Below are 11,097 nucleotides of genomic sequence, written 5' to 3' on the forward strand. Positions count from 1 at the left end.
ATTTTGCTAAGTTGTTATTGCAGTTGTTATTTGCTGTTTAGCAAACAGTTGACTCTGGGACACAGCAAAATATGATAATAGCTTCATGAAAAACCAGGTGCCATTAATTTCTAAAGTATATCTGTCGTAAACCTTAGATAAAATATGTCCAAGCTGAAACAACTGTGTCAACGTAGAAAATGGCTTGTAGATTTACGTCAGAGACCACAATTCTTGCCACAGCACATTGATTTCCTGTTACTTTTTTCCTCTCCCCTCATTTCTCTCAGATAAGAACAGGGGAAGGAACCACTGAGTTTTGGGCTCTGCTGCAACTTTCAGTAACGGACTCAGAAATATTGCACTTCTCTTCAGGTGGACAACATTTAAACAACAATATGACCAACTTGTTTTATGCCGTGATTTTTGGCGGTATCATGGCAGTCGGTCTGCCTCTCAATATCGTGGCGCTGTGGATTCTGCTTCGTCACCACAGCCTCAAATCACCCAGTGCCGTCTACATGGTCAACTTGGCCATCTCAGACCTGCTGCTCATCATCACCTTGCCCATGAGAATCTACTTTTACGCTACAGGCAACTGGAGTCTGGGCAGTCTGGTATGCGTCTCGATCACAATGCTCTTTCGCAACAACATCCGCTCCAGCTCCATCTTCATCACCTTCATCAGCGTGGACCGGCTGCTGGCTGTGGTTTATCCTCTGAGGTCACGGCACCTTCGAACCCCATCCAGAGCTGTGAAAGGTTCTGTGCTTGTTTGGCTGTTTGTGTTGGTGATGAATATCCCTGAAGGTTTGAACTTTTACAAAAAAGCTAGCAGCAACGAGACAACTTGTTTTGAATCTGTTCCTTTTAACCACGGGAGACCACCATTAAGCTACTTTTATCTTGTGTTAGTGCTCATTTTGATGGTGATCAACATCGTGTGCACTGCTATGGTATCTTGGACTCTACGCAATCATCTCAGTGACTCTGCAAAGGTCAAAAATAAGGTGAACGTTTTGCTGATTTTTTTCCTGAACATGGTTTTGTTCATCATATGTTTCGTTCCAGTGTCACTCGGTGCAATAACAGTTAGTGACAGTTCTGAGCTCACGCCCATGATATGTCTGGCCAGTGTGAACTGCTGTCTGGATCCGTTGTTGTATTACTTTTCCCTTGATGCCTTCTGGAAGAAAAAAGAGACAGTGCATATGACAAGAGAACAGATGACAACACAGAGAACAGAGGACACACATTGTCACAGGCCTTTGTAAGATGTCCCATTTAACATTTTGACATTCTTGCTTTTTTTTCTTTCTGTAGAATGTTTATACTCTTTAAATCATGTAAGCAAGATTGACTGCCTTTTCAATAATTATGGGTAATTTCAAGATAGGGGGAGAGGGAATCTTTTAGGCTAAATAACAGTATCACTTCCAAAGAGTTTTAAGACGGGTTCAGAAGAAATGGGAATGTTTAAAGGAATATCAGATTATTGTGGGAAGTAAGTTACTCTGTGGTAGTATTGAAAAGAACTGATGCCACCTATGTTTGTGCCAAATGAGGAAACCAAGCCTATGGCACATAAAGTGAAAGCAGGGAAACATTTGTTTTTATCCAAAGCTGAAACCAGTATGTATTTGCTGTATGAATATTTGATTTCTTGGGAAATATATGTAATTTATGACTTGCTTAATTTGCGTGGCACCGTACAAGAAAGAAAGGAGAAAAAACTAAAATTACCGAAGACAACATTTTCACCTTGAAAAGCCAAATTCAGCTTTTTCTGTAACCTGTAGTAACTGATTGCACACTGGATCTCACGACAAGGCGCAAAGCTCACAGGAGCGAGTAGTTTTAATGTTGTGTTGGGCAAGAGCAGGCATTCAGAAAGAAAAAAAAAACTGTTCACAATCATGTTATATTTTGTTACTTTTTATATTCTGGTTAGTGTGTGTTCATGAAAGAAACCAAGTATTATTTTCTTTGCTGCCGTTTTACATTGCACTTTTTTTTACCCACTGTTAAATGTTGTATTATTTGTTTGTAAACATAATAATGCAAATGCCAATAGTTTGGTGCCGTTCTTTATTGCTGCTTCATTTTGTTGTTACAGCATTTGATTCACACTGGAGTCCTACGTTGGGCTTGGAATCCTGCTGGACCTGATGCAAATCTTATGGTCAGTCTTATATTCAGAAGTAGAATTGAGGAAACAGTCATATATCTTTATATCTACTGTACAGACATGAGAATGGTATTAATCATCTCATCTGACTCTCTGTAGACAGAATTTGCATCAAACTCTCTTGGCAGGAATGTAATGGTTCTGCTGTTTTGTAGCCGACTATATGAATCTTTGGCCTGATAAATTGTAAAAGATTAACATAGCTTTAATGATGACAATTGGTTATTATACCACAATTTGAAGCCTTGACCTGGCAAGTGACCGCTGGAACTAATTTCTGAAACTATTCATGCTCAAAGCAACTCAGCGCAGTTGCCAGAGGAATCATCCTCCGTCAGTCATTTGGGGAAATTCTGGTTAAGACACTTCAGCACAGGCTTGACTTTTGAGCCTATGTCGTAATTATAGCTCTGGGACATAATCCATTTAAAACCTTAGATTTTTGGACGGATTAAAGAAAGAAGATGTAATCGGGCGATTACAAGCCTGTTAGCCAGAGTATCTGTCTTCACATTGAGGTAATTGTCTCCTGGTTGCGGCTCCGTATTTGCTGACTACATGAATGATATCAAACTGCTCATTTAAGATATAATAAATATCTACAAATATATATTATAAAAAATATCAGTTTTCCTTCAATGAAGCCTGAATACTCGGATGCTTACACGTATAACATATACTGTATAGATACCGTTTAAGATGGAGTTAGTTTATTTTCATTATTTGAAACTGACTCATTTCATTATCTCTTTTGATTACTCAGCATAGTAACATCATTTGACTGTCTTGTGTGTGTGTGTGTGTGGTTTTTTAAAATTTTTTATTTCATCAATTCTTTGTGTGAGTCAGACTGTTGCCTTCTTTGTGTGCGTCTTCGTAGTGGAGCCAACAGCTCAAGGCCTAAGCCCCCACCAGATGGAGGGGATGTCACTGTAAGCCTGCAGCAGACTGCGAGGATAGGTTACCTCATTTGCAAATTTAAAGTGATTCTAAACTAATTGCTGGAGGATTGGCAGAACTTCCAATACATGACTGTTTTTTATGGATTTTCTCTTACAAACTACGCTCGTGCAAGTGCAACTTCTTTTATTATCGACATCAAGAGAGGCAACCCCAAAAATAAGCTGCGTTGTTGCCACAGGGGAGAAGGAGCATGTGATGTAAGAGCCAGAAGGAGGATTACATCAGAGAAATATTCCAGGTCTGACTTGATGCAATAGAAAATAAACAGGAAAATCATTTCACAATAAAACATTCAATAACCAGAGGGACAAATTCTGTGTTGTAAAAATATGAAAAAAAAATACTTCAAGGTAGTTTGAAATGGAGTCAAAAAGAAAGCACACACAGCTTCATGTAGATGTAAAATGCAGCCACTCAAATAAGCAATTAAATCTAAATGTTAACTTGATCACAAAACAGGAATTATACCCTTACTGTAAATTGTGAGCACATTCTTATTGAGGCTTATAAGAGACATTCAGGTGGGATCATTCTCACAAATTCAGACAAAATCATCTTAACGATTGGGACATCCTACAAAATGTAGGCAAAAAAATGTAGTATTTTTTTATGATTAGGGAAAGATTGCATTTAAGACAACACTATACAATCCAAAAAAATAACTACATCCATTGGAGATAGTAAACATAATTAAACAAGCAAATGCTTTGAAACAGTGTCCATTAGGTCGCCGACAAAGCAAAAACAAATGGCATTTAAATTGGCATTTTATAGAGCTTTTATTAATTTAAACATACAAAATAAAATCAGCAACGTGAAAAAGAAAATTTATGTTGACATGATACCTTCAAACTTATATGCACACGTTAGAAAATCCTCAATCATCTTGAAACTGAAGGTATTTTTCACTAAAGAAAGATGAAAACATTCCATCAGAAATCACGGTTATGGTGAAAAACTAATTTATAAGATTTTACTTATCGGCACATTAAAAAAAAAATCTGGTGCTCATCACATCTTAAAAGTGGACTGATAAAACTTCAGACGAACAACAATGCATGATGTATTGCACTATTACACATTTCACTGTTCTTTTAGAACAACTAAACCACAATGATGAATCAGCGTGTGAGAAACTTAAAGGAGAACGTAGGCCCTTAAAGCTTCTATAAGAATTTAAAGAGTAGGTTACAGTTTGCAAAGTTGTACCTGAACAAACCACAAGACCCCTGTAACAATCTCCTTTTGGGCAGACAAGATCAACATGAAGACATTTGGCCATGATGTACCCAGACACAACATATCACCTCCTACCAGTCATCAAGTATATGGGTGGACGGCCTCATTTTGCAACCACAGGACCTGGACACCTTGCAATCATTGATTCAGTCATGAACCAAAGTGTATACCAAAGTGTTTTTAAAAAGATGCTATTTCTTCTTGTTGAACCTATTTTTCAGCCTATATATATATTATGACAGATCATTTTAGAAAAAAAAAAGATTTATCATGTATATTGTTAATCCAAAATGCAAACAGTTGATTTTTCTTTAACTGAAAATAATCTACAATCTTCCTGATCACTCAAGCTCCACTTATGAGTCGTTTGTAGAGCTTTCAACTTTATCTCCAGTTGCCTTTTCATGAACTACTTTCAAACCAGGACTGGTGCAGCTTTGCTCCAAACTGGTGGCATCTGTGAAAGTAGGTAGGCGGATGGGAGGGTTAATTCTGATCTGCAGGCTGGTGCGCCTCTGAGTCGCCAACGTGGGCGATCACATGAGCAAGTCACAGATTCTAAATCAGAAGCTTTTTATGTCAGATGAAGCCTTGTGCCATGATTCTACAGCTGATGGCTTCAGATATTGATCTCAAAGACATCCGTGTATCTTCTGAGTTGGTAAGAAAATTAAGAAGATTGTGTTGTTATATTAAGGCTAAAATCAACTCACTTAATGTTGGAAACATACCCAGATGAAGTCTGCTGCTACACTCCAACTGGTGGCATTGCAGGCTCTTAATATATAAATGTAAAAATAGTTTTAAATAACACAAACTCTAAAAGCCTAAACAATCAGAAAATCTATGAAGAAAAATGAGCACTGCTTCATGTGTTCCATGGTTTTCGGGTGCAAAAGTAAAGCCCCAACAGTTTTGATTAATTCATTTTCACTTTATTCACAGACAGATTGCATTGGCAGACAAAATGTACAGATCAGAGTTGGTTTTATTCGACAAACTTGTAAGATAAATATGCTCCCTTTAAGTTGTATTGACTTTAGTTCAGTCTCTGACTCTGGACTAAGGCTTTAAACATTTAAACAAAACACTAAGAGTGCTGTTTGCTCTGTTATGGATGAACACATGCAAAGAAAAAGAAAGATTGTGAAAGGATTTGTACGTGTGTGTGTGTGTGTATGTTGTGGGGTATAGAAATATCAAATGAGATATATAGATGGATCTTCAAATGGTTAGATGGTTGAATATTGTTTAAATTTTTGAATGCAGTCAAAGGTCAGATGCTACCCTGTGTAACTTCTACCATGTGATGGTGCTTTTTAACAAGATGAAAGGCAAAAACGAAGAGCTGGGAAGCAAAAGGCAGGCAAGATACAAGCAAGCAGAGGTTACATGTTCGCTCAGAAAAGACCTCATGCTTTGCACAGATGACTGTTGGTACAACTAAGAAACACGATTAACCTCCGGGGTCGCAACATAAAACAAAAGCACAGTCACCATGACAACACATAGGAACAGTAACCATCATACAAATCCCCAAAGAGGAAGAGGAGAGGTCTTGAAATAATCCTTTATTATTGGGTTAAGGATTTGCTACATGGAAAAATCCTGTGATAGAACCAACAACTTAGTATTGCATCACCCTGAGGGTAAAAACTCACTATGGAACAGAAAAAAAAAAAAAAAAAAAACACAACAACACAAGCAGAGAGTGACACTGAAAAAGAAAATAGTTTACAAACGACTTCAAAATCAAAAGTAAAGTGCAACTCAGACACGATCAGATCCACAGGAGGGTGCTACAGTGGCTGGGGTAGTGACTGGAGATGTGCTTTTAGGTTGGAGCAATTACAACGATGATTTCACGCTTCATCGCAGATCACCGTCTCCACCACAAATGTATTCTCAAAGTGGCGGATGTGGTGGCAGTCCTTCGCCTCTCGCTTGTTGATGCCTGCGAGGGAAACGGTGAAACAACAGAGAGGGAATCAGCCACATTACTTTGTTTGTTGTCTAACCCAGATTAAGCCAAACTTACGCCTGCGAGTGAGACGCCGGTTCAGGCGGTATGTGTCCTTCCCGTTGCACAGGCGGTAGATGAACGGTCCCAGCTGACGCATGTTGTGCACTTTACCAGTCACCACCATCTCTTCATGGATGATGTAAGTCTGAGGCAGGTATGTTCCCTTCTGCAAGGAACAGAACAACAAGCTCCATGGGACATGTTTGGCTACAGGATTATGATACACCTGCCTGAGCAAAAACAGACAATGTTGAACAAACCCAGCTGCACGCAAAAGCTGCTATAGATGGTGAAAGTACTGATTGTATAGCAGAAAATCCTGCATGACAAATGGCCATCTGGTACTGACAACAAAAGGGGGAGAAAAAAATAATTTTTCAGAAAGAAATGTGCTCTGTAAGGCATTTTAGAGATTGTCACTCTTCCTTTGGGCAGCCATCACCTTCATGTTCAACAGCAACTGAAAGCATTAATTTCTCTGCATAACAAGCAACATGACAGGTTATTTGGCTTTGGTTTGATTTGCAGGGTTTTCACACATTCACCCTCAGATGACATCTTGCTCTTGTGGCCTTAATGGGATTTTGGACATTAGATTGATTTCCCTCCCAAAATAAATACTGCTGACTCATCCTGCTCTGAGGGGCATATACCGATGGTATGATATACTATAGAACAGTATAACATCTGAAGAGCCTATATGGAATACTGGGTGTGATCAGACCTCTGGTGCTGACCAATCAGTGGCATCTTTGGGAAGGCAGGATGGGGACGGCCACCCTGCTACTATCAGCTGCTCCAGAGGGACTCTTAAATAAACAAAGTGACATGAGTACAGCACGTTGTTCAACACTGCAGCCGTGTTACCTTGACATTGATGAGAAGCTCCCAAAGGTTGCGTGGAGGCATTACAATGGTGGTATTGAGCTCGATAACATAGCACTTGTCCAGAGCAATGTCATGGTAGGCGGTCAGTCCCTGGAAAAGAAAAAGAAAGAGTCTCAAACGTCAACTCTACAGACTAGAGGGCGTATTTCACATTTTTGCACTAGTGTTTTATTTTTGGCAGTTTACAATATCAGAAGGTGACTAGATTTAACCATTCAAGCTGAAGTGCTGTTTGAAAAGGACTGTTAGGCAGTCTCAAGCCACCCCTTATTTCTACATTTATCGATTGAAAATAAAAGAAAAGAAAAAAAAGTGGGGACGATTTATGGAAACATGCGGAAATGTCAAAGGATATATACAGCATATGAAGTAAAAACAGAGTTTGTACAATTCTGACGAGTCAGTCAACATTTGGTACGACCACCTTTCCTCTTCAACACACACTAAACTCTTAGACTGGATAGTGTAGTGGTAAGATTGCCACCTTTTATGCGGGTGATCTGGGTTCAAATCCCCTGCTTGAAAAAGTACTACTACCTCCAGTAGGGGTCCTTAGGCAAGGCCCCCTTACCCTATCTGCCTACCTGTAAGTTGCTTTGGATAAAAGCGTCTGCTAAATGCATAAACATAGACAAGCTTTCTTGTCATTTATTTAAGTGGTTCTCAGGTGCAGTTCTCCAGGCTTTCTTGAAGGATAAGAAATCTACATTTTGTTCAATTTGACCCAACACAACTGTTATTGTTGTAGATACAACTAAAGAAATTGGAACAAACGATGCATATTTGCAACAGGCTGCTAGTAACAAAGAGCCTAAAGATAAAATTTATTTATATGTATATTTTTTTTTTGACTCCTTGAAATCAAAATCTCAGATACTCAATGTGTTGCCAATGTATTGCCAATTATGTCCAAAGAGGAGAAATCCTATCATCCACCAACTTTTCCTTTAGCAAACCACCATCAGGTCAAAATGTTATTTTATCCAATATTCTAATCGCCTGCCTGAAAATAAAAAAAATAAAAAATAGAAACAGAGATTACGTCATTTGATAAATGTTAAGCAATTACATCAAGTCAATATTTAAACTTAGTCAGCATTCCAACCAAAGTCGCCTTGTGTTCAGAAGCATACTTGACATTAGCATTCAGACCAAGGTACCATGATAAATAACTGTCCGTGTGTATGACCTCACCCTGTGAAAGTCGTGGATTATATCAGCCGGGTCGCTGCCTCCAAAGTGAGGCACGGGCACAGTGATCTTCTCATAGTTGTCGGCCAGGTAGATGCCAACGTTTTCCTCCAGCTCCTGGCGCCCACGCAGTGGGGCGTATACAGAGTCTTCATAAAGCACCCTGCAGTGAAACAGATTCTCCTCTGGGATCTGTGCACAGACACAGAAACACAGGATAAGCCTTCAGATCAACAGCCAAGAAACAAGTCTGCTTCAGAAATATCCTTCTTTACAGCCCTTCTTGTCATTTAAGAACAGCAGGGTGACTTAGAATAAGATCTTACATGAGGTATAAAGTAGTAGCGGTAGACATAGATGGAGGCCAGGACCAGACCAGCCATGAAGACTACCAGGCCGAAGGTCAGGCAGCACAGACCATTAAGGGGAGACTTCTTGGGGCGCAGCGGCAGAACCAGCTCGTCCTCATCCTGGAAAACACACAGTCCCGCGTATGAATACTCAAAAGAGACACAGAACAACATTTCCAGGCAGCACCAATCCAGTCCGCTCATCTCCACCATGACGAGCAGCTGAAAATAATGCAATTTAGCCAACTCCTAAAATCTCACGTAAAAAGTGATGCAGAGCCCAGCTAGAGAAAAGGGATGCTAGAGAGCCTGTTAATGAAAACCCAACTGAGACAGTGAGTAATCTTCCCGTATGCATCCTGTCTGGCAGCCCATCTGCCAGCGCCACGCGCCCAGCCTGCGTGGGCAGAGTAACACTACACACAGATAGTAACTGCTCAGTGGGCACCTCCATTTACAACAATAATGACTAACAACGTGTCCTAGCACTCATTGTGGATGTACTGCTGAGTGATTGTGGAAGGTTAGATTATTCTGTAAAAAGCCAGTTCTGTATGAAAAAAAAAAACTAAAGTGGCTCTTCTATTCTGGAGCAATGAGGGAAGAACACACAACTGTGTGGCTTTTGGAGGAGGACCCCGAGACAAGCAGTGAGCTCCTATGTGAGCTTTATGTGAGCAAAGCAAATGACATAAAAGGCTTGAAAGCTGCTGTGCTGTTTGACAGCGTCTGGTATATCTTTAGAGTCAAATTACCAGGAACCGACTTCCCTGAAGCAGGAGTGGTCGTTTCTTGCTGTTGTTTGTGGAAGCACTTTGAGTCAGAGGGTGCACAAGGACAAGGAGGCGACAGAGTATGTGTGAACACACACACTTCTGTGAGTTCTTTCATCCCACCGATAGAGATAGAAGCTCTTTCACGCCAGCTGTGAGCGTGACACACTGAGGCCAAATGTTCAAAACATCCAGCTCAACACCAGTGACAAAGCAAACGCAGATATGTGCTTCTGTAATACTCACATCCTGTGCACGCCGCAGCTCTCATGTATAATATGGTTTATCATATAGAGCTCTGCCGTGTATCAATGAGAAGCACAATGCAAGGCAGAGTTCAGGGCTCCACGGCTGGTAAAAAAATCTTGCATGCTCTGCAAACCACAGCAACCCATCTGCCATTTTGTCAGTCAAAGCAATGCTTGGCTGGTATTCTACCTTTTTTTTCCTCCATCCCTTTTAAGCGTATGGTTGCTCATTTTAACCAGCACTGAAAGAAAAATCCACCAAGACCACACCGCATCCGAGGAGACGTGCAATCCGAGGCGACTACATTTCTATTTTATCCTTTTTGGTTTTCGTAATCCCTGAACAAAGAGCATGCATTTGCGCATTTTAATATCTTACACTGAGCTTCAATTTGCGAACCAACTCGGCAACGATTTCGTTTCCGCCCACAAAAGCAAGTGAGGCTTGCAAAAATGTAGAAAAAAAGAAGAAAAAAAAGCATTTTTAATACATGTTTAAAAAAAATCATAGGAAAAACAACCGTGCCCTGGAGTTTGTGAGCGTGCAGGTGCACGGACGCTACCTGACCACAGCAGGCATCGCCTTACATAAGTATCATTACAGACAGCAGGGAAGGGACACCCGTTATCATCGGATGATATAAGACAAAACGACGCAGTCACTCACCATCGGATGAGGAATAAGAATTTCGGTCTTGTCCACATCATTGTCCTTTTCCACTTTCTGCCCCGCGACAGACTGGAAGCTGATTTTCACCATGGCTCGGTGTCCTGTTCGTCCTCCAGCTGCAGGTGTCTGCACCTCCTCGCCTGTGGGAACGTCAGCTGATGTCAAACAGATGCCCTCAACTCCACGACGTGCCGCTGTCTCTTTCTGCTCCCAGCGCTGGGATGCTGCTCTGGTTTTGTCCGTTTTAACCGGAAGTGCCTCCCAGCCAAACCCCACCGTCTTAAAGAAGCAGCCCGCTGTTTTCTACAGTCACGCTTCATTACCAGCTGATTTTCATCATCTGGAGCTTCCCCTCAACTTAAAAGAGATGTTTAGTGAGATATTACAGTACATGGTTGTCAATAACTATTAAAGGTGCGTGATAAAAGATTTATTAACCCCAAGAAGACAGTGCTCTGATGATAAAAGAGTAGCAGCACCGATATCTGGAAACATTTCATATTTCTGTTCACTTTCATCTCACAGAGCTTGTACTTACACTTGAGTATAATTGACCAGTTTTTAGTGGCTTACTACTGTCTTAGT

General features: G+C 40.5%; 2 protein-coding genes across 3 annotated transcripts; one reads left to right on the forward strand and one right to left on the reverse strand.

Moving 5' to 3' along the window:
* The first annotated feature begins 239 nt into the window (after positions 1 to 239).
* LOC140313799 (lysophosphatidic acid receptor 6-like) lies at positions 240 to 1,292 on the forward strand. Its single transcript, XM_072391777.1, has one exon. It carries the CDS (start codon positions 378 to 380, stop codon positions 1,251 to 1,253), a length of 876 nt encoding a protein of 291 aa, XP_072247878.1. The 5' UTR covers positions 240 to 377; the 3' UTR covers positions 1,254 to 1,292.
* Positions 1,293 to 5,921: 4,629 nt separating this feature from the next.
* Positions 5,922 to 10,764, reverse strand: itm2ca (integral membrane protein 2Ca). Of its 2 annotated transcripts, XR_011917155.1 has the most exons (7): positions 10,510 to 10,764; positions 8,798 to 8,941; positions 8,475 to 8,663; positions 7,260 to 7,370; positions 6,408 to 6,558; positions 6,070 to 6,323; positions 5,922 to 6,029 (listed from the first exon to the last, which is right to left on the reverse strand). XR_011917155.1 is itself a non-coding variant. In XM_072392980.1 (6 exons), exons 1-6 carry the CDS (start codon positions 10,600 to 10,602, stop codon positions 6,232 to 6,234), a joined length of 780 nt encoding a protein of 259 aa, XP_072249081.1. In that variant the 5' UTR covers positions 10,603 to 10,764; the 3' UTR covers positions 5,922 to 6,231. The 2 variants fall into 2 exon arrangements, 1 of the variants encoding a protein (XP_072249081.1); XM_072392980.1 differs by having other exon boundaries at positions 5,922 to 6,323.
* Positions 10,765 to 11,097: the final 333 nt, after the last annotated feature.

Source organism: Leuresthes tenuis, unplaced genomic scaffold, assembly GCF_036924035.1.
Source record: "Leuresthes tenuis unplaced genomic scaffold, fLeuTen1.0.hap1 SCAF_9, whole genome shotgun sequence".
Classification (NCBI taxonomy): Eukaryota; Metazoa; Chordata; class Actinopteri; order Atheriniformes; family Atherinopsidae; genus Leuresthes; species Leuresthes tenuis.